Source organism: Nycticebus coucang, chromosome 6, assembly GCF_027406575.1.
Source record: "Nycticebus coucang isolate mNycCou1 chromosome 6, mNycCou1.pri, whole genome shotgun sequence".
Classification (NCBI taxonomy): domain Eukaryota; kingdom Metazoa; phylum Chordata; class Mammalia; order Primates; family Lorisidae; genus Nycticebus; species Nycticebus coucang.
Genome location: NC_069785.1, coordinates 42,082,290 through 42,106,591, shown reverse-complemented (window position 1 = coordinate 42,106,591; position 24,302 = coordinate 42,082,290). Strand labels below are relative to the sequence as shown.

Sequence of the window (24,302 nt, the reverse complement as noted above, 5' to 3'; positions counted from 1 at the left end):
TTCATCATACCCTTTCCTTAGACCACTAACCATATAAAATGGCTGTACTGGTTGGGCACAGTGGCTCATGGCTATAATCCTAGCACTCTGGGAGGCTGAGGAGGGTGGGTTGCTTGAGCTTAGGGGTTTGAGACCAGCCTGAGGAAGAGTGAGACCCCCTTCTCTACTAAAAAATAGAAAAATTAGCCAGCACATGACGGGCACCTCGAGTTCTAGCTACTCGGGAGACTGAAACAGGTGAAGTGCCTGAACCCAGGAATTTGAAGTTGCAGTGAGCTAGGCGGAGGCCATGACACTCTAGCCCAGGCAACAGAGAAACTCTCTCTCAAAAAAAAAAAAAAAAAAAAAAAAAAGGCTGTACCACAAAAGTTCTTTCCAATAATTTACGTTCCTAGCATAAACTGGTACTGTTGTATTCAACTCAGCAGTGCCAAGCATATACCAAATTTCTTTAGTAAACTCTATCTTAAAGGAACATAACTAGAACAAGAAACTAAAACTCAGAATTAACAAAATAATAAGTATAACTAAGAGGTTAATACATTGCATCACTTATTCACATGCCACAAATTCCACTTGAAGTCACTTATTATATTACTTTCCTACTCAACTTTCCTACTATTAATAATTAAGAAACTACTGGTTTCTTAAACAGTTGGGATGACTTTAACCTTCTACACTTATATATTGTTTAAATGTTTTAACAAGCATTAGTTTTATGTATGAAAAAGAAAAAAATTACCTGATCAGCTGCTCTTTCTTGCTGAGTAGTTTGGATTTCTTTTAGCTTCTTCTCCATCTCTTCAATCTGTTTCTGCATTTCTGCTCTCTTTTGGGCACTGGTCAATAGCTCAGCTAGAAATAGTAAAGTCACCAGTGACTTTTATTCCTCAAAGCAACTTGATTCCTATCAAAAACAGCCTTTGAAGTTCATGTCCTCAATATACATGTTAGTTACTAATACAGATGAAAATGACATAAGTGGAGCAAAAGTCCTCAACTTGAAGTCTAAGCCTCTATTCTTTTATGTATTCAGTAAATAAAAAAATAGAATACCTACTTGGTGCCAAGCACAATTCTGAGTACTTAAGTTTCAGTGGCACATAATATAAAGTCCTAGGACACATGACGCTAACCCTGAAATTTGAGGGAAACACACAAATGAACACAAGAAAATCTGTGTCTACAAAAAGAAAATAAAATAGGTGGTGTGAAATGTGTGATGGGGTTGGGGATGAAGGTCAAGGGCTATTTAAGGTCAAGTAATAAGGCAAGATCATTCTGATAAAGTAACATTACAAAGCTGTAACTTTAGTAACAAGGGGCCAATCTGGGTCAATCCTACATAAAGTTCTGGGAAAAGATTCTAGGCTAATGAACTAGATGGCACAAAGGCCCTAACGCAGGAGCAGGACCACTGTGTTAAAGGATCCAAAAGAAGGCCAGTGTGGCTGCAGTACAATAAGGACAAGAGAAAGAGATGGGGATGGAGTTAGGAGAAGGCTAAGTCATATGGGGTTTTCTTCATTTTTTTTCCCTGGAGATGTGGTCTTGCCATGCTGCCCAGGCTGGTTTGGAACTCCTGGGCTCAAGCAATCCTTCTAGCTCAGCATTGAGTGGCTGGGACTATAGGTGTGCACCACAGCGGCTGGCCATGTGGGATTTTGAAAGTCAAAGGGTTTGTATTGTATTCTACCACAATGAAAAAACAATGGGGAATTTTAAGTAAAGGAGTGACATGATCTGACTTTTTGAAAAGATCCTTTACTATAAACACAATGGATGGTGGTGGGGCGAGAATGAGACAGCCCAGCTGCAAACAGTTCAACCAAATGACTATGATTTGGATCAAGATAATAGTGAGCATCTCAAACCATTGGGCTTGCTATAATAAAATGCCATAATGAGGTGGCTTATAAAAAATTGAAATTTAGGGCGGCGCCTGTGGCTCAGTGAGTAGGGCGCCGGCCCCATATGCCGAGGGTGGTGGGTTCAAACCCAGCCCCGGCCAAAGTGCAACAAAAAAATAGCCGGGTGCTGTGGCGGGCGCCTGTGGTCCCGGCTACTCGGGAGGCTGAGGCAAGAGAATCGCTTAAGCCCAGGAGCTGGAGGTTGCTGTGAGCTGTGTGATGCCAGGGCACTCTACCAAGGGCCATAAAGTGAGACGCTGGCTCTACAAAAAAAAAAAAAAAAAATTGAAATTTAAACCAAAAAACCCAATAATAATAAAGGGCATGGAAGAAACTTTGGGAGGTGACATGTTTGTCAATGGCCTACACATAGGGAAAGTATCAAAAGTGATAGTTTCATGGGTGTATACTTTATCCCTAAACTCATCGAGATAGGAACATTAAATCTGTATAACTTTTTATGTCAATCATTCCTCAAAAACGTGGTTTGAAGTAAACAAACAATACCCTGAAATTTATTTCTCACAGTTCTAGAGGCTAGGAAGTCCAAGATCAAGGTGCTAGCAGAGTCAGTGTCTGGTAACGGCCCGCTTTCTGGCTCATACGTGGCACCTTCTCACTGTGTCCTCACCTGGTGATAGGTTTGAGGAGCCTAAGGATTATTTTATAAGGGCCTTAGTCCCATTTGTGAGATATCCACAACCATGACCTAATTGCCTCCTAATACTACCACTTTGGGAGTTAGGATTTCGATATATGAAATAGTGGGAGTGGAGATAAAGATTTGGGGAATATTTTGTTGGCAGAGTTGATAGGCATATTCAGTAGATCTGGGGGAATGGTAGGGAAAGAAGGATCAAAGATAACATAGATATTTTTTGTCTTGAACAAATGGGTGCATGGTGATGCCTTTTACTGAGATGAGGAAGGCCAAGAGTGGTATGCGGTAATTTGATTTTTTTTTCTTTTTTTTTTGAGACGGAGTCTTAATATGTTGATCTCGATAGAGTGCCAGCTCACAGCTTAATCTCTTGGGCTTAAGCAATTCTCTTGCCTCAGCCTCCCAAGTAGCTGGGACTACAGTTGCCCCCCAAAACACCTGGCTATTTTTTTTGTTGCAGATGTCACTGTTGTTTAGCTGGTCCGTGTTGGGTTCGAACCCACCAGCCTGGGTATATATGGCCGGCACCCTACCGACTGAGCTACAGGCGCCAAGCCAGTGTGTGGTAATTTGAAATCAGGAATTCTGTCTTGGCTATGTTGAGTTTAAATGCAATAACTATGAGTCTGGAGGTCTCATGAAATGTCAGGGATGGGGATATAAATTTGAGAGTCTGTGGCTTGTAAACAGTATTTATTCTACTACCTAGAGATAGTTGTAGAAAGAGTAGTTAATTGGGAGTATTCTGGGACTCTGTTCTAGTCCTCAGGAAGAGGTCCTGCATGAGAAGAATAGTAGCAAATGACACTGAGGGAGAATACACAAAAAAGAAGAAGCCAAGAGAAGCATTTCTTTTTTTTTTTTTGCATCTTTTGGCCGGGTGAACCCGCCACCTCTGGCATATGGGGCCGGCGCCCTACCCTTTTGAGCCACAGGCGCCACCCAGAGAAGCATTTCTTAAAGAAGCATTTCAGGGCGGCTCCTGTGGCTCAGCGGGTAGGGCGCCGGTCCCATGTGCCGGAGGTGGCGGGTTCAAACCCAGCCCCGGCCAAAAAAAAAAAAAAAAAAAAGAAGCATTTCAATAATTATGCCAAATGAAGATCAGGACAAAGAAATAGCACTGGATTTGGCAAAAATATTTCTGGTGACCATGACCACAGCTTTTTCGCTGGAATAAAATGAGTGCTTCATGAAATAATGAGCTGTAAAGACAAGACTGATTAAAATTCTCAAGAAATTTTGCTGTGATGAGAAGTACAAAAATGGGCTAATGACTAGAGAAGAATGTGAGGATAATGGAGGACTTTTTAAAAATGGTGATGTATTTGTATGATGATGATAATAGTTTAGTACAAAAGCAAAATGCTTGGGGGGTAGGTAGAAAACTGTAAAGGCCAAATCCTTGAGGTATGAAGGAATGAGCTCTAAAACCCAAATGGACAATAGCCTTTGATAGGAACAGAGAAATTTTAAAGAATTTTAACAGAAAGAATATAAGGTAGAGTACATGGGTATGAATTATAGATAGTAAGATTATAGATTCGGAGTTACCATTAGGTTACTTCTATTTTCCCAATGAAGTATGAAGTTAAATCACAGCTGAGCAGGTGCAGGGTTGTAGAAGATGTGAAAATATGAAAAAAATTAAATTAGTTGCTTAGCAGAGAGAAGAAATCCATCTATCAGGGAACTGCAGTAAGTCAGCTAGGCACTGGTGAATGCCCATTTGAAGTTTATGATCATAAATTTAAAGTGAGAGTAGTATACACAATTTAATTTTTCTCCAAATATATGTAAACAGCCTAGACTCAGGTTCAGAATATAAGCAAATAACTGAATTTATAATCAGGATGGAGGTTTTGGCAGGTGAATACAAGGACAGGCACATAAAGGAGTTAGTTAAAGGTATTTACAGGGAGTGATTAAAATGACTGGTGTGTGGGGTGGCGCCTGTGGCTCAAAGGAGTAAGGCACCAGCCCCATATGCCGGAGGTGGTGGGTTCAAACCCAGCCCCGGCCAGAAACTGCAAACAAAAAAAAAAAAAAAAAAAATGACTGGTGTGACTCTAAGCTGGGAAGAAAGGAAGTCAAGATATAAAAATGGTAATAAACAGTAAAATAATAAAAGTGCTAGGGATAAATCAGGGATCTTGAAGCCAAAGAATTCCAGGAGTGGAGTCCTAAAGTGAGCTAAAGGAGAAGGTAGTGGTCAAGAACAGGATCTTCAGAATAGAGATTTCTGCAGTAGTATGGTTATGGGGTAATAAAGACCAGGTCCACAGTAAGACCGTGGAGGAAGTGTGGTAATTAAGGAATTGGAAAGGCACGGTGCTAGGTGATGTGGGGGGTGGGAAGTCAGATTCTCAGGTGCTCAGTTAATTTCTGAAGCCAGGTTTCAATAGCAACAAGAACCCACATTTATAGCAATAACGATTTAAAAGGTACAAACTAAACATAGATGGGAAATTTTAGGTTCATGAGACAGACTCAGACATCGGCTTAGGAAATGAGTATTTAAAAATCCTCAGGGGTCTGGGCGGCGCCTGTGGCTCAGTCGGTAAGGCGCCGGCCCCATATACCGAGGGTGGCGGGTTCAAACCCGGCCCCGGCTGAACTGCAAACCAAAAACTAGCCGGGCGTTGGGGCGGGCGCCTGTAGTCCCAGCTACTCGGGAGGCTAAGGCAAGAGAATCGCTTGAGCCCAGGAGTTGGAGGTTGCTGTGAGCTGTGTGATGCCACGGCACTCTACCATGGGCCATAAAGTGAGACTCTGTCTCTACAAAAAAAAAAAAAAAAAAAAAAAATCCTCAGGGGTCAATATTTCCTTTTACCTACCCAAATCCCGCTAACCCTACTACAGGTTCTTCTTAGACTAACTGAATCAACTTTCACCTTATTTCTGTATACCTGAGATAGGCTGGGTTTTTCCCATACCAGTTTTTATCAAGATACCTAGTTCTTTTTCCAGTTTGTATTTGGTACTCTCCCCACCTATTTCTTTGATGTGGTGGTTCCAATTTTCTAAAAGCCTTATCAACTAGCACTCTGCTTTGCAAATCATCCTTCTCTGCCACCTACACACATAGGTTCCATTTTCAATATATTATTTGAACCCAGAACACTCTCATCAGTCTTGGAAAGCACATGTAAAACATGAAGGCAATGCCAAACTAACAGTCTGCTTTACAGAAGTTTGCTTCTATCTTATCACTTGGAACTGAGAAAAGATTGTTCTTCAAATCATAAGTGATGCTTAAATTTCCCAGCTAACCCCACAAATGTCACATCCTTTTATGAGAGCTAAGCTACAATAATAGATAATTCTGGGTATCCATGTATAAAGAAATATTACTCTCTTCTTTACTGATATAGAACCTAGTCTACCCCATGATCGCATTAATGTACACAGCTATGATTTAACAAAAAAAAAAAAAAAAGAACCTAGTCTAAATGGAAGACATTTATTTTTTGGACCCTCCCCCACCTCATTTTCCATACCCTTTCACTCTCCCTTACCTTCTAATGCCATAAGTCCTAAATGCCAGACTTCTCTACTTTTCAGCCCATTCTGCCCTACCTCTAGCCTCCAGAATACGAGTGCTTCCCATTTCTCCAAAATTCCTTATATCTCAATTTTTAATAAAACATCATTTATTTAGAAAGAAAACAGTATCTTTAAGAAACAATACAAATATCATCTCAGTGACTTAGGTATGACCAAGTATGTTAATCTAAATAAGCCCTTGGAGAAATTTTAGGCAGAGTATCAAAGGCAAAGTGACATCTTAGGCAACATTAAGAAAAGTACTTCATGGAAGACATGGCATGCACATATATGCACATCAGGGATCACAGATATCTGCTTATTGAGCTGGGAAACATGAGTTATTCATACAGTTCAGACCTTCTTTTTCTTCTTTATTTCTGAACACAGACTCAGTTCCTTCTATCCCCAGGAATTTTCATAGAAGGCAATAATGGGAGTTCAGCTTATATACAGAGAGAAACAGTGTCCCATAGAAACACCCCATAAAGGTACAAATTAATGAAGGCGATCTTCCTCAGACTTAATTTATCAGCCCAACCTTCCTACAATTAAGTCACTTTCATAAACTTGAATTAGATCAATACACACACCTTCCCTTTGCTCTTTTAATTTCTTCCGGAAAACTTCAGCCCGGATTTCTTCAAAGGAGAATTCCCCTACTCCTGCATAAATCTTCTCCTTGCAGTACATCACCTTCTCTTTCTTCTCTTCAGATGCTTGCTGATGGCTTTGAACCCTCTGCAGAGGATCCCCTTCTTCCTTTCCAGGCTTTCTGGTACTTAGAATGTGGTTTATACTAGGTTCAATTTTACATGGTGTCCTAGGAAGCAAAGTAATTATTATTTACCACACAGGTCAAAACAAAAAAAAGACTGAGAAAAAGGCTAAAATAACTTACAAGAGTCATCAATAATTATGTTTTAAATACTACTTCTGCTGTGATGAGGAAGGAAATGGGATCATAAAGTAGTTTTTATTATTTATAGGTAAAAAGAAATCTTAATTAAACCCAGTATCTGTAAGGAAATTAACCTACACAACATAGTTCATTTTTCACTGTTTAGCATCCAAAGAAATTAGAGTTAGGAATATGGCATTAGGGACCTGACCTGATGATGTGAAGTTTAAGGTTCTCAGCTGAAGGGGAAGAATGAGAATAGTAGTATAGTTTTAAAATTCAGAAAGCATAAGATACCTCAATCGTGTTGCTTTCATGATAGTTGTTTTCAACGCTGGCTATGGATTAGAATCACTACTATACCTTTTTTTTCCTTTGTAGAGACAGAATTTCACTTTATGGCCCTCGGTAGAGTGCCGTGGCATCACACAACTCACAGCAACCTCCAACTCCTGGGCTTAAGTGATTCTCTTGCCTCAGCCTCCCGAGTAGCTGGGACTACAGGTGCCAGCCACAACGCCCAGCTATTTTTTGGTTGCAGTTCAGCTGGGGCCAGGTTTGAATCTGCTACCCTCGGTATATGGGGCCAGCGCCCTACTGACTGAGCCACAGGTGCCACCCAGAAGAGATTTTCTTAAGAATATCCTTCCTGGGCGGCGCCTGTGCCTCAGTCGGTGGGGCGCCGGCCCCATATACCGAGGGTGGCGGGTTCAAGCCTGGCCCCGGCCAAGCTGCAACCAAAAAATAGCCGGGCGTTGTGGCGGGCGCCTGTAGTCCCAGCTACTCGGGAGGCTGAGGCAGGAGAATCCCTTAAGCCCAGGAGTTGGAGGTTGCTGTGAGCTGTGTGAAGCCACGGCACTCTACCAAGGGCCATAAAGTGAGACTCTGTTTCTACAAAAAAAAAAAAAAAAAAGAATATCCTTCCCCTTGTCTGAGCACTTATCAGAGAATTGTTGGCTAAAATCTCACTTAACTCACATAACTGGCTGCTGTGCTGTCTCTTCCACATATGGAGTAAAACTAGGAAGCATAGTGGGTACACTTGTCACAGAAGCTGTATTGTCACGAGGCTGGAGATGAAAGAGAAAACTAAAATCACCATAGTTTTACATTCTGAAACAACATATACAGACCACGCCTAAGTATTCAAGAAGAATTTGATGTTAAAAATACTCCTCTAAATCTGAAGTCTTTTTTATGTTAGCAAAAACACTATATCTAAGAGTCCTTACCCTGTATTCCAAGGGCCTGCCTGTGTTCCAAGGCCCTGCTTGCAACTCATTCTCTTTGGCCCTGGGCACAGGGGGTGCTATCCATGGTTGGAGTGTAGGCTTGGAGAACTCTGCTCTAGAAGCCTCATCAGCATTTTCATCAAAAACAGTAATTCTACAATTAGTTTGCATCTGTTGAGAAACTTGATTTTGAAGTCCTCTGTTCTGGCTTGGAGCTAGAAAAAATATTAAAAACACATAAAACCTTTAATTATCAACTTAGATCGCAGTTAAGGTACACTTATTCTTCTTCAAATCAATGAGACTATTTCCACTACCACAGACTCAAAGAGATTTTTAAAAATAATATTTTAAAAAATTAATCAATCAAAATAATGTTTGTATCCATTTTGTCTGTCATTTATATGTCCTTCTTTTCCCTCCTTCTCATCACCTACATTCTTTTTTTTTTTGTAGAGACAGAGTCTCACTTTATGGCCCTCAGTAGAGTGCTGTGGCCTCACACAGCTCACAGCAACCTCCAACTCCTGGGCTTAAGCGATTCTCTTGCCTCAGCCTCCCGAGCAGCTGGGACTACAGGCGCCCGCCACAACGCCCAGCTATTTTTTGGTTGCAGTTTGGCTGGGGCCGGGTTTGAACCCGCCGCCCTCGGTATATGGGGCCGGCGCCTTACCGACTGAGCCACAGGTGCCACCCCATCTACAATCTTTTATTTGTACATTTCCAAAAAAGACATTCTACATCTTCTTTCAGTCATCAATACATTGTCTAGTTTTATCAGAAATTAACCTAAGTTTCATTCTTCAGTGTTAAATTTTCTCTCAATGGAAATCTGCAGAGTATATTGGAAAAGAACACAAAATTAGCACATGTATTAAGGATCTTCTCTGTTGTGGGCTGATTATTACATCAAGCTTTATCATGATCTAGAGTTATGTCCTTTTGGACCATATACTCTCCATATACTAATTCTTGGATCAAGTAACTTTCTAACTGATAACTGATACCAAGAAAGGGATAACAGATCAAAAAATAGTCTGGTCTACATGTCTGCTATAAATTTAGTTAATAAAATCTTATTATCGTCCATACCCTTTAATCAATTTGCTATGAACCTAAAATTAACTTTCAAAAATTATCATTGATCATCTTTGGGTATATAACAAAAGTCTAATTCCTGGCCCCCAAAGACTAAAGACAGGATTCTTAACCATATTAATATTATTCTGAGGCTTTGGCACATGTAAGCTTTGCACTGATAATGACTACAATATATTTTTTATTTTTACTTATTTTTATTTAGATTAATATGAGGGTACAAATGATTAGGTTACATTATGTTCTTCTTTCAGTTAACAACTCCAACTCAAAAAAGTTGATGCTTCCTAAGTATCAAGACTTTCTTAAGACACAAAATTGCTGACACACTTTGTTTTTATAGTACACTGTGACGGTACCTCTCCTTTGGTTTCTTTTTCTTTCTTTTTTTTTTTTTTAATTTTTTCTGTTTGTAGAGATAAGGTCTTGCCCTTGCTCAGGCTAGTCTTAAACTCCTGAGCTCAAGCTCCAGCGTGCTTGATTTACAAGATTTACAGGTAAAATTTATAGGACCCAGCCTGACTTCCTTCCTTATGCTAACTAGTATTCAGGAAAAAAAGGATAGCGTCCACATGTATATTTATGCTTTATCTTCTTACATAATTTGCCTACCATCAGAAATCAAAGGGCTTCCAAAATAACATTTGACAAACTTACGCTTCAGAGCACCTCCTACACGGCTAATTGGAGCTCTTGCTGTCTTTTTCCCTTTGCTCTTTAGTTCAGCTAATGTGCTTCGCTGTGGTACAGAAGATCCAAAAACTTCCTCTTCTTCCTCTTTCTCAAGTGCCAATAGAGTTTGTCTAGACACTCGAGCTTGAAATTGCCTAAAGAGAATGAACAATTAACTTTTAGTGAGATGACCGCTACTCACCAGATCTAAAATTTCTAATTTCTTAAAAGTAAACAAAAGAGAATAGGTTGAAAGTAGAAATACAGAAATATCCTAAAGAAAGGATTTATTTTCTCAGAAATAAAGAAAACCAACCACCTTGAGGTCAGAAAAGGTTTTAGTGGCTGGGTGTGGTGGCTCATGCCTAGAATCCTAGCACTTTAGGAGGCCAAGGCAGAAGGTGTAACCTCAATGTGACTTTGAGTGCCATTGACTTATGCTTGAAGAAGCTTTCTCACAGTCCATGTGAAGGGATGTTCCTTCGAGACCCTCCAAAGTAATTAGAAAGCTAATCATGTAGGAGGTAGGCCTAGCCTAAAGGCAGAGTCTGGCTGTCTCTGGAATGTCCTGGAAGGGAACTTGGAAGTGGAAAACAAGATAAGTTAATGTGCATCTCAGTTACATGTTGCACCTGTTTTTACAAACAGCTGAGTAAGTTTTTGTGGTTGTTCTGTATGGCTTCTTTGTACTCTTATCATATAGACCATTTGCTGCCAATCAGTTTTATTATTAGAATGTGTATGTGTATGTACGTGAAGAACTTAGTGTTGTTAAGAGTATATAAGCTTGCAAGAAATAAAATTAAGGGCTGCATGCCTGAGCATGCTTCTCCACAATTCTGACTGCTGGTCTTATCTCTGCGACTCCGGCCCGGAGCGTTTACAGCAACAGGAGGATAGCTTGAGCTCAGGAGTTTGAGACTGACCTGAGCAAGACTGAGTCCTCATCTCTACTAAAAATAGAAAGATTAGCTGGGCATTGTGGTGGGTGCCTGTAGTCCCACCTACTTGGGAGGCTGAAGCAAGAAAATCGCTTGCTTGAACCCAGGAGTTTGAGGTTGTGAGCTAGGCTAACCAGAGCACATTAGCCTTGGTGGCAGAGTGGGACAAAGAAAAGAGGAGAGGAGGGGAGGGGAAGGGAGGGGAGGGTAGAAAAGAAAAGAAAAGAAAAGAAAAGAAAAGAAAAGAAAAGAAAAGAAAAGAAAAGAAAAGAAAAGAAAAGAAAAGAAAAGAAAAGAAAAGAAAAGAAAAGAAAAGAAAAGAAAAGAAAAGAAAAGAAAAGAAAAGAAAAGAAAAGAAAAGAAAAGAAAAGAAAAGAAAAGAAAAGAAAAGAAAAGAAAAGAAAAGAAAAGAAAAGAAAAGAAAAGAAAAGAAAAGAAAAGAAAAGAAAAGAAAAGAAAAGAAAAGAAAAGAAAAGAAAAGAAAAGAAAGAAAAGGTATTGGCTACAATAATTTAGTTTCGCCTTTAAATGTCCAAGTTTGACCAATTGAAATTATTCTGAAAAATCCCCCTTTGGTTGAGATGAGGATCAAATTAGAGTGACTGAGACTAGATCACAGAATTTATTAAGATTAGAGTTTTCCATCACCTTTTTATTATAAAATTTGCCAATTGTTAACATCTTGCCATGTCTATTTCATCACTAGCTGCATGTCTTTTTCTATACACACACGGTTTCTCCTGACTCATATGAAATAAAGTTGTTTTTTAGCAAAGCTGGCTGAAGTTTGAAAACAAACTTCCTATGTTGCTGTCAGTTTTAAGCACTATCAAAAGGGATTCTCTTCTCCTTTCACTGTTTCATTTGACTAGTCTTTTATTTTATTTTATTTTTTTTTTGGCCGGGGCTGGGTTTGAACCCGCAACCTCCGGCATATGGGACCAGCGCCCTACCCGCTGAGCCACAGGTGCCGCCCTTGACTAGTCTTTTAAAAAAGGTATCAGAAAGTTAAAAAAAAAAACGCCAACTTAAATAAATTTTAGGTGTTGGCCAAAATGGAGTAAGACCACTGAACTTCTCTCTCTCTCTCTCTGATCAGAATTTGAAACTTTATACAACACATAAAAAAAGCAACCAAGGACTCTGAAAAGTAAAGAAAAGCAAGTGGACTGTGGAGAGAAGTCAAAACTTGAAGAAACAACCTACACAGGGTTGTTTCCTGTTTTTTCCCCTCTGTTTTCTCTCATGGCTTTGAACTGTTACAATCATGGTGTGGGAATCTAAAACTATTAGAGAAACCCTATCTTTCTGGTCGGAGGATGAGGAAAAGGGGACTCCGAAGAGTGAAGAGTAGGGGAGGAATACTGAAGAGGAATGAGCTGAAGAAGAGGATCTTCTTTTTTTTTTGAGACAGAGCCTCAAGCTATCACCCTGGGTAGAGTGCTGTGACATCACAGCTCACAGCAACCTCAAACTCCTGGGCTTAAGCGATTCTCTGGCCTCAGCCTCCCAAGTAGCTGGGACGACAGGCACCCACCACAATGCCCGGCTATTTTTTGGTTGCAGCCGTCATTGTTGTCTGGCGGCCCAGGCTGGATTCGAACTCACCAGCTCAGGTGTATGTGGCTGGCGCCTTAGCGGCTTGAGCCACAGCGCAGAGCCAAGAAGAGGATCTTTGTTTTGGTGGTGGGAGGGTAATGGGTGGGGCCACACACACAAAAAAGGGCAGCACAGCAAAGGTCTTAAAAACTGAACTGACAGGCTTGGCGCCTGTACCACAGTGGTTATGGTGCCAGCCACATACATCAAAGACAGCAGGTTCAAATCCAGCCTGGGACAGCTAAAACAACTGCAACAAAAATATAGCTGGGTATTGTGGCGGGTACCTGTAGTCCCAGCTACTTGGGAAGCGGAGGCAAGAGAATCGCTTAAACCCAAGAGTTGGAGGTTGCTGTCAGCTGTGACGCCATAGCATTCTCTGTCTCAAAAAAAAACAAACAACAACAAAAAAAACAACCGAACTGACAATGGAACCAAAACTATATAGTAAGGAAGAACTCATGGTATCTGAAGTTTGGTTTCCTACTGAGACAAAAACATTAATATTCTCCAGAGAATATCAGCCAACAGAGTCTTATAATATAGTATCAAAATAAATGTCCAGGATATAATCCAAAATTACTTGACACACACACACACACAAAAAAAAAAAAACAGGAAAATATCACCAATATCACAAATGCCAACAACATCAATATGACCCAGATGGCAAAGTTTTTAGACACAGATTTCAAAACAACTATTATAACCGTGCTCCACAAGGTAAAGATAAAACCATTTGAAATAAATGGAAAGATAGAAATTCTTAACAGAAACAGAAATTATAAAAAACAATCAAGTGGATATTTTAGACCTGAAAAATACAATATCTGAAAAAAAAAAAATTAAATGGATTCAATATTAGAATGGAGAAAGAAGAGTTAAGAACACATGAACCGGGTGGCACCTGTGGCTCAAAGGGGTAGGGTGCTGGTCCCATATGCCAGAGGTGGCGGGTTCAAACCCAGCCCTAGCCAAAACTGCAAAAAAAAAGAACAAATGAACCTGAAAACAGATGAATAAAAACTGGCCAATCTGAAAAAAAAAAAAAAGAACAAAAGCTAAAAACTTCACGGACCTATGAAATAATATCAAAAGATATAATTTGAACTGATTCTTGGTATCAGGGGAAAAGACGTATAACTGAAGTCTCAAAAGGAGAAAAGAAAGGGATGTAGATGGAGAAAAGTATTGTAAAAATAATGTCTGAAATCTACAGATTCAATGCAATCCCCATTAAAATATCATCATCATACTTTCAAGATTTGGAAAAAAAAATTCATTGTTTTGTTATGGAACCAGAAAAAACCCTGTATAGCCAAGGAAATTCTTAAAAAATCTACCAGACTGGGCGGCGCCTGTGGCTCAGTCGGTAGGGCGCCGGCCCCATATGCCGAGGGTGGCGGGTTCAAACCCGGCCCCGGCCAAACTGCAACCAAAAAATAGCCGGGCGTTGTGGCGGGCGCCTGTAGTCCCAGCTGCTCGGGAGGCTGAGGCAGGAGAATCGCTTAAGCCCAGGAGTTGGAGGTTGCTGTGAGCTGTGTGAGGCCACGGCACTCTACCGAGGGCCATAAAGTGAAACTGTCTCTACAAAGAAAAAAAATCGGCGGCATTTGTGGCTCAAAGGAGTAGGGCGCTGGTCCCATATGCTGGAGGTGGTGGGTTCAAACCCAGCCCCGGGCAATAAAAAAAAACACCACCAAAAATAAAATATTTGTATGAGTGTTGAATGCAAAAATTATAATATTGGTGGGCGGCACCTGTGGCTCAAGGAGTAGGGCGCCAGTCCCATATGCCGGAGGTGGTGAGTTCAAACCCAGCCCTGGCCAAAAACCAAAAAAAAAAAAAAAAAAAAAAAAAATTATAATATTGGCTTGGCACCCGTAGCACAGTGGTTACAGCGCCAGCCACATATACCGAGAGTGGCAGGATCAAACCCGGTCCCAGCTAGCTAACCAACAATGACAACTGCAACAAAAAATAGCCGGGCGTTATGGCGGGCACCTGTAGTCCCAGCTACTCGGGTGGCTGAGGCAAGAGAATCGCTTAAGCCTGAGAGTTTGAGGTTGCTGTGAGCAATGTGAGGCCACAGCACTCTACCAAGGGTGACATAGTGAGACTCTGTCTCAAAAAAAAAAAACAATTATAATATTGTCTGCTTGGGTTTTCAATGTATGTAGATATAATACATATGAGAACAGGGAAGATGAGGGAAGATAAAGAAACCTCTATGGTTATAAAGCTTCTGTATTTTACTTGAAATATTAACTCTAAGCAGACTATGAAAGTGTAGGTTGGGCAGCACCTGTGGCTCAGTGAGTAGGGTGCCGGCCCCATATACCGGAGGTGGCAGGTTCAAACCCGGCCCCGGCCAAAAACTGCCAAAAAAAAAAAAAATTAAATAAATAAATTAATTAAATAAAATAAAAATTAAAAAAAAAAGTGTAGGTTATGTGTATTATATTGCCTAACCACGTAGAGTTATAACAGACAAAAAGCCAATAAAATAAATTAAAATGAAATATTAAAAAATATTCAATAATCCAAAAGGAGGCAGGAAAGGGGCCACAAATGAACAAAAAAACAAATAATCAAACATTAGACCTAAACATAACAATATTAATAATTCTACTAAATGATCTAAATATATCCCAAAAAAAGAAAAGAGACAGATATGTCAGAGTTGAGGGAAAGAAAAAAGCAGACCTATTTGCTGTGTATTAGAAACTCACTTAAGATACAAAGACATAGGTTAAAGGTAAAAGGAAAGCCACACAAAAACCTGTAACACAAATGTTTGTAGCAGCATTATTTTGTAATATCCCAAACATGCAAATAACCTAAATGTCCACTAACTGATGAATGGATAAGATGTGGTATATCCATATAATGAACTATCAACCAACAATAATCAGGAATAAAGTACTAATACATTCCACATCTTTGATGAACTTCGAAAATACTATGCTAAGTGAAAGAAGCCAGTCACAGAAGACTATTTATATGAAATATCCAAAATAGGCAAATTTATAGAGATAGTAACGAGATTAGTGGTTGCCTGGGACTAGGATAAGTAGGTACGGGGGTAACTGTTTAACAGATATCAGGTTGATTTTAGGGTGTTAAAAATGTTCAAAATTACATACTGGGTCTTACATATTTTTACTTTAGAGTTTGTACAACTCAAGTTGTTTAAAAAAATTAAAGGAAAGAAAAAGATAATTATACAAACAAAAAGGAAGGCAGAATGGCTGACTTGTGGACAGGAATATGATCAGAGATAAACAGGGACATTATACAGGGTTGCCTGTAGTAATTTTTGCACACGAACTTTATGGCCTGTATAATGATATAGAGGTCAATTCTAAATGTTTATACACCTAACAACAGACTTCAAGATATGTTAAGCAAAACAGATGGGAATGAAAGAAAAAATAGACAAAATTGGCTCAGCGCCTATAGCTCAAGTGGCTAAAGCGCCAGCCACATACACCAGAGCTGGCAGGTTTGAATCCAGCCAGGGCCTGCCAAACAATAATGACAAATACAACCAAAAAATAGCTGGGCATTGTGGCAGGCACCTCTAGTCCTAGCTACTTGGGAGGCTGAGGCAAGTGAATTGCTTAAGCCCAGGAGTCAGAGGTTGCTGTGAGCTGTGACACCATGGCATTCTACCCAGTGCGACAGCTTGAGGCTCTGTCTCAAAAAAAAAAAAAAGAAAGAAAAAATAGACAAAATTAAAGGAAATTTCATTTATATATATTTTTTGAGACAAAGTCTCATTTTGTTGCCCTCGGTAGAGTGCTGTGGTGTCATAACTCACCGCAACCTCAAACTCTTGGGCTTAAGTAATTCTCTTACCTCAGCCTCCCAAGTAGCTGGGACTACAGGCGCTCGCCACAATGCCTGGCTATTTTTTAGAGATGGGGTCTCACTCTGGCTCAGGGTGGTCTCAAATTCAGGTGATCTGCCCACCTCGGCCTCCCAGAGTGCTAAGATTACAGGTGTGAGCCACCAGGCCAGTCATAAAAGAAAACTTCAAAACCCTTCTCAGTAATTGATAGAACAAGTAGACAGAAAATCAGTAAAAATATGTAAGACCCAACCAGACTACCAGTCAACTCAACCAACTACATTTATAGAATACTGCACCCCAAAACAGTACAATATACATATTTTTAAAGTGTACATGGAAGGCTAGGTGCAGCAGCTCACTCCTGTAATCCTAGCACTCTGGGAGGCGAGAAGTGTGGATTGCCTAAGCTCATGAGTTGGAGACCAGCCTGATAAAAGGGCGTTGTGGTGGGTGAGTACCTGTAGTCCCAGCTACTTGGGAGGCTGAAGCAAGGGGATCACTTGAGCCCAAAAGTTACAAAGTGAGACTGTGTCTCAAAAAAATAAAAATAATGGGCGGCACCTGTGGCTCAGTCGGTAAGGTGCTGGCCCCATATACCGAGGGTGGCAGGTTCAAACCCGGCCCCGGCTGAACTGCAACAAAAAAACAGCCGGGTGTTGTGGTGGGCACCTGTAGTCCCAGCTACTTGGGAGGCTGAGGCAAGAGAATTGCTTAAGCCCAAGAGTTGGAGGTTGCTGTGAGCTATGTGATGCCATGGCACTCTACCTAGGGCCATAAAGTGAAACTCTGTCTCTACAAAAAAATAAATAAATAAATAATAAGATAAACGTGTACATTGAACATTCACCAAGACAGACCATATTTGGATGATAAAACAAACCTTAACCAATTTAAAAGACATGAAATCAGGCTGGGCACAGTGGCTCATGCCTATAATCCTAGCACTCTGGGAGGCCAAGGCAGGAGGACTGCTTGAGCTCAGGAGTTCAAGACCAGCTTAAATAAAAGTGAAACCTTGTCTCTACTAAAAATAGAAAACTCTAGCTGGGAGTTGAAGCAGGTACCTATAGTTCTGGCTACTTTGGAGGCTGAGGCAAGAGGATCATTTAAAACCAAGAGTTTGAGGTTGCTGTGAGCTCTGATGACACAACACTCTACCCAGGGTGACAGAGTGAGACTCTGGCTCAAAAAAAAAAAAAAAAGACTTGAAATCATATACATTATGTTCTCTGACCACCATGGAATTAAACTAGAATAACAAGGAGATACCTGAAAAATCCAAAACTATCTCCTTTAAATAACATACTACTAAATAAACACAAGAGAAATTAGAAAAATTAGAAAATATTTTGAACTGAATGAAAATGAAAATACAGTTTGTAAAACTTGTGGGATTTGGCTAAAACAGTGCTTAGAAGGGAATGTAAAGCATTAAATGCCTCTACTAAAAAAGGAGTAAAGTCTAGAATCAGTGACCTAAGCTTTCACCAAAGCAAGCAGAAGAAAGGAAATAAAGAACAGAAATCACTAAGAGAAAAATCAATGATCCCAAAAGCTGGTTTGCTGAAGTGATCAATAAAATTGATATTATAGTCAGACTAAGAAAAGAGAAGACAAAATTACCAGCATCAAGAATGAAAGAGGGAAGATCACAACATCACCTGCAGACATTAAAAGGGTGGTGAAGGAATATTATGAAAAACTGTCCCCACAAACTCATCAACTTGGACGAAATGGACCAATTCCAAAAGATAAAAATCTTCTGAAACTCACTAAAAGGAATCGAAGACCTAAATAAATGGAGAAGTATACCATATTTGTGTGCAGTCCTAATCAAAATCCCCAGAAGGTTGATTCTAAAACTTACACAGAAAGTCAAAGGAAGGAACAAAGTCAGAAAACTCATTATTACCTGACTTCTACATTTACCATAAAGCTACAGTAATCTGAGTAGTGTAGTACACACTAATGGAGAGACCCATAGATCAACAAAATAAAATAGAGCAACAAGTAAGCCTACAGAAGCTTGATCAACTGATTTTGACAAAGGTGCAAGTGCAATTCAATGGAGAAAGGTTAATCTTTTCGACAACTAACATTGAAATGATTGGACATTCATATGTTTAAAAAAATGGGCCCTGACCCATACCTTATATAAAAATCAACACAAAATGGATCACAGATCTAAATATAAAAGTTAAACTATAGGTGTGGTGCCTGGAGCACACTGGTTACGGTATTGGCCACATGCATGGAAGCTGGAGTGTTTGAACCCAGCCCGGGCCAGTTAAACAACGACAACTGCAACAAAAATATTTTGTTATGAGGGGCACCTGTAGTCCCAGCTAGGGGACTAAGCCCAAGAGTTAGAGGTTGCTATGAGCTGTGATGCCACAGTACTCTACTGAGAGTGACATAGTGAGAGTCTGTCTCAAAAAAAAAAAAAAAAAAGTAAAACTATAAAACTTGAACATGGAGCGGTGCCTGTAGCTCAAGGAGTAGGGCGCTGGTCCCATATACTGGAGGTGGCAGGTTCAAACCTAGCCCCGGCCAAAAAAAAACAAAACAAACAAACAAACAAACCAGAAAAAAGAAAAAAAACTTGAACGTGAAAACATTAGAAAATCTCTGCAACCTTTAGCAGAGTTCTCAGACACAGTATCAAAAGCACGATCAGTACAAGAAAAACTTGATAAATCAGACTTCTTCACAATTAAAAACTTTTGTCCTATAAAAGACAATTAAAAGAATGAACAGACTAGGCTTAAGCTGGGAGAAAATATTTACAAATCACACATTTGACAAAAGGCTTGTATTTAGACTCTATAAAGAATTTGTACTGCTACTTTTTTTTTTTTTTTTTGTAGAGACAGAGTCTCACTTTATGGCCCTGGGTAGAGTGCCGTGGCATCACACAGCTCACAGCAACCTCCAACTCCTGGGCCTAAGCGATTCTCTTGCCTCAGTCTCCTGAGTAGCTGGGACTACAGGTGCCCGCCACAATGCCCAGCTATTTTTTTGGTTGCAATTCAGCCGGGGCCGGGTTTGAACCCGCCACCCTCGGTATATGGGGCCGGCACCTTACCGACTGAGTCACAGGCGCCGCCCTGTACTAGTACTTTTATTTATAAATAGTAGTTGTCTATTTTTTGAGACTTTAGGAAAAAAATAAGAAGTAGTTAACTGATGATTCCATACTGAACTTCAAAGTATTCAAAAATAGACATACTCTTATTTGACAATGTGAATGTTACTTTCTTTGCATTATTATTATTATTATTATTATTGCTCAATGTTTTGATGCAGCAATCATCTGATTTCTTTTCTGAATGTATTTATCTTCATTCGTTCTTTACAAGATTTTTGTTTCCAGTCTTTATCTTAAACATTGTTATTGTTATTAAATTTTAAGCCTTTTTAATTTTGTGAAGGCAAAAAGGGGAAACCTAATAAACACATGTATATGTAAAAAAAAGAATTTGTACTACTCAAATGCAAAGAAGCCAGATTCAAAAGCCTACATAGGCGGCGCCTGTGGCTCAGTCGGTAAGGCACGGGCCCCATATACCAAAGGTGGCGGGTTCAAAACCCTACATATCCTAAGATTCCATTCATATAACATCCTAAAAATGGCAAAAGTATAGGTCTGGAAAAAAAGATTAGTGTTTTCAGGGGTATGGGGAACGCATGGGTATTGACTACGAAGGTGGAATTCTTTTAGGGGTCATGGAATTACTATGTATTTTCATCGTGATGATTACATGTCTCTATCCATTTGTGAAAACTCATAGAACTGTACACTAAAGAGAAGATTTTACTATATGTTCAAAAAAAATTGAAAATTTATCTTTAAAAAAACTGAATAGCAACTAAGAAAACTTAACTTGCCAATCCATCAGAGAACATTTATTTAGATACCAAAAAAGACTGTTCATTTCTAGTAACAAGCTCCAGAGAAACAGCTCACCGGTGCTGGGACTGCAGTCTTTCTAGTGGTTCCGCTTTCTGTTGAAGCCCTTCCTGAAATATCATATCTGCTTTCTTAAAGTTTTCTCTAGCTTCATATTCTTCAGCCCATGAGATATAGAACTGAGCAAGGGAAACACCAATCCCTTGGTTGTGCAAATAACTGTACATATCCAAAGGCTCATTGCATAAATGCCCCTGTAACAAATCAAAAGTATTAACAGTTAAACAATTTCTGTTCATTTGTTGAATGCCTGGAAATACTGTATGTATTATGATTCCTGTACTGAAGAAAGTATCTCTATTACAATATAATATGATAAGGACTATCCTGAGAGGACCTTAAAAAAAGGACAAAAGTGAAAGATTAATTTCTAAGTAAAGGGGATAGAGAGGAAAAGTTTTCAAGAAGGAATTGACATTTGAGCCTAGCCATGACAGAGAAATGGTTCATCAGGTGGAGAATGAGAAGGAAAGGACATTCCAGCCAGAGAAAATAGCATAAGCAAAGATAAGGAAGACTAAAGCAATGAAGGGGGTTCAAGCAAGCCAGAGAAAAAAGCTGTGACAGATCTTGAATGCCAAGCTAATCAGTTTTAAGTTTGTGTTATAGTAAACATTAGAGTGGGAGAGCTATAAGCAAAAGAATGACAATCTAGCCTGCATTTTAGAAGGGACTTTATGAGACCAGATACAACATTCATGGGTCCTCAAACTATGGCCCACGGGCCACATGAGATGGTGTGATTGTATTTGTTCCCATTTTGTTTTTTTTACTTCAAAATAAGGTATGTGCAGTGTGCATAGGAATTTGTTCATAGTTTTGTTTTTTAAACTATAGTCCAGCCCTCCACTGTCTGAGGGACAGTGAACTGGTCCCCTGTTTAAAAAGTTTGAGGACCCCTGATATAGATGATTCTAATAACAAGAAGAGGAGAAAAAAAATCACCGAAAACCTCACACCATAAACTTTTTGGTATATTTCTTAAGTCTTTTTTTACTTAAAGAAAGAAAGGACATATATCATTTTATAAAGTTTTGATCAAAACAAAATTTGCTTCTATTCCACTTAATATTGCATCATTCATTTTTCTATGCTGCTGCTTACCCTTCACTGTTATTTTATTTTTTTATTATTATTTTTTTTTATTTCAGGCTTTTTTTCTTCTTTTTTTCTGCAGTTTCTGGCCGGGGCTGGGTTTGAACCTGCCACCTCCAGCATATGAGGCTGGCACCCTACTCCTTTGAGCCACAGGCGCCACCCTCACTGTTATTTTAAATGAATGCATAATGTTCTATCTAATAGATCTTCCATAATTTAACTGTTCTCTTATTTCTGGATTTTTAAACAACTTCTAATTTTGCCTAATTATAAATAATTCTGTAAGTATTTTTATGAACACAACCTTTCACATTTTATATTACTGCCTTAAGATAAATTTCTAGAAGTACAACTTTGTTAAAAAATAATAAATTGCTAAGAAGGATATAAAATTTCTAAATATTAAAATTTAATAATTCACAAAAATACTAGTTCTGCCAGACATTAATCAGCATTAGACACTGTTAAAAAACAGGTTCTAATTTCATATAAAAAATGGCATTTCAGGGCTGGGCATGGTGGATCACACCTGTAATTGCAGCACTCTGGGAGGCTGAGGCAGGAGAATTGCTTGAACCTAGGAATTTAAGACCAGCCTAGGCAACATAGTGAGACCCTACCTCTACACAATCCTTAAAGCTACCTGGATGTAGTGGCATGCACCTGTAGTCCCAGCTACTTGGGTAGGGAAGGGGAAAGAGAAGTAAAGAAAAAGGGGAAGGGAGGAAAAAGGGGGAGAAGTGAGGAGAGGAGGGAAGGGAAGGAAAAAGAAAGACAAAGGAAGGAAGGAGCAAGCATGCATTTCGCTGTTCTAATTAGGAATTCTTTTACTACTAGAGAGGCTATCATCTGTTTCTTTACTACCTGTCTTGGCTCTCGTAAGTTCCTGTTCCTGATTATCTAGCTTAAGTAAAGTCCTTTATTTAACAAATATTTTGTGAAATATATTTTGTTATTTCATAGTTTAATTTTGAAGTAATTCAGTAAATAGGGCTTTCTTGCTTATTCAAACTAGTAATGTTTTCTCATATGTAGTGGTATTTCAAGAAAAGTTAAATCCTGAATATGCTATCAATAGAAGATCTAGTCCTTGATATCTAGGTGTGCACCTCCCCTTCTAGTACAGTTGCATACCTAATTATGTTCACAATAAAATAATCCATACCATTGAGATCTACAGACTTTGATATCTGTCACTATAAAAATAAAACTTAACATTGATTTCACTTCTTCAATAGTTTTCTGAATGGCTCTGGTGCTCTTGTGCAGCAGAGCCAGTAATAATCAGGTGATTCAGAGTGCTGAATGAAATCACTTTAGAAATAACATAAATAAAAGGACGACATGGTTAGGCTAATAGATCTAAAAGTTAAAAATACCTTGTTTTGGTAATCACTAAATAGCCAAATTAAAATAAGTTTATACCTTTAGCTAGATTGTAGGAATCACCTATAAAATAACTGACTGGAGCTGGGCTTCATGGACCATGCCTGTAATCCTAACACTCTGGGAGGCTCAGGTGGGGGGATGGCCTGAGCTAGAGCGAGAGCGAGAGCGAGACCTCGCCTCTAAAAACAGCTGGGCGTTGTGAATGGTGCCTGTAGTGCCAGCTAATTGGGAGACTGAGGCAAGAGAATCACTTGAACCCAGGAATCTAAGGTTGCTGTGAGCTACGATACTCATGGTGGGGGGGCAAAGTGAGACTCTGTCGCAAAAAAAAAAAAAAAAACAAAAAAAAATGACTGAAGAAGTATTTCTGCAAAGCAAAAGAAAGGAATAGTGTTAGGAATCCATCTGTTACTACTCCTTTGCAGCCATCTCCACAAAGAAAAGCAAAACACTTTAATATGTGCCTTGTACCCACATGCAAAGTTCAGATTATTGCTGATGATTCTCATAACGATCATTTGAATTCGATGGTCGTATAGATTAGTGCTTTTCAGATATCTGTGGTGAAGGGGGCAGTTTTATTGTGTGTATTATGGAATAACATTTTTGTAAAATACAATATAAATATAAGTTACTAGAAAAATGATGATGCACTCAGATGTCCTGGCAATATCAAATTGTTACTAGTTATAAGTTTCCAAACACTTATTCCCTGTACTTATCTTGAATAGTGTGCAGACCATGCTTTCAGTAGCTATGATCTAGCAGGGGTCCTCAAACTACGGCCCACAGGCCACATGCGGCAGTGTGATTGTATTTGTTCCCGTTTTGTTTTTTTACTTCAAAATAAGATATGAGCAGTGTGTATAGGAATTTGTTCATAGTTTTTTTTTTTTTTTAAACTATAGTCTCGCCCTCCAATGGTCTGAGGGACAGTGGCCCCCTGTTTAAACACTGGCCCCCTATTTAAAAAGTTTGAGGACCCCTAAGTCATGCTTTTTATTCTATGAAGCCATTGTTCTTTAGTATTAGCAGTAGGTTAATGTAAGCGAAGAGAGAAATTATTCTAATAAATTATTACTTTTAACAGCTCCAATTAAACATAATCACAGAATCTTGGCATTAAAAGTCACTTTAGAGGTTCTAACCTCTTAACAAATCACATGTAAGAATATTACATAGAATAGAATGAAGGACAAAATCCACCAGGGACCACAGTCATCAGGCTAACAAATCTATTTAGCATTCTTTTATCCTTCATTATGAATTTCTGTAACTAATATTCATAAGGTAATTTCTCCAACCTGTCACTAGGGGTGTCAAAATACTTACCAAATGTCCTGCAGAAATCAAGATAATTATAATTTCAGGATTCATCTAATTTCCTGTAGCTATTGACTCGTGCACCTCCCCTTCTAGTACAGTTGTATAC

The 24,302-nt window shown here is 39.2% G+C and overlaps 1 protein-coding gene across 1 annotated transcript in view; it reads right to left on the bottom strand.

Annotated features, from left to right (window-relative positions):
- The window catches only part of BUB1B (BUB1 mitotic checkpoint serine/threonine kinase B), a 61,636-nt gene that overhangs the window by 23,346 nt on the left and 13,988 nt on the right, over nt 1–24,302 (bottom strand). Inside the window, exons 5-10 of the mRNA XM_053594208.1 lie at nt 20,381–20,577; nt 10,003–10,172; nt 8,248–8,462; nt 7,994–8,085; nt 6,708–6,937; nt 743–855 (exon numbers count right to left, since the gene is read on the bottom strand). Coding sequence (XP_053450183.1) covers nt 743–855; nt 6,708–6,937; nt 7,994–8,085; nt 8,248–8,462; nt 10,003–10,172; nt 20,381–20,577 — 1,017 coding nt within the window. The remainder of the gene's footprint in view (nt 1–742; nt 856–6,707; nt 6,938–7,993; nt 8,086–8,247; nt 8,463–10,002; nt 10,173–20,380; nt 20,578–24,302) is intronic.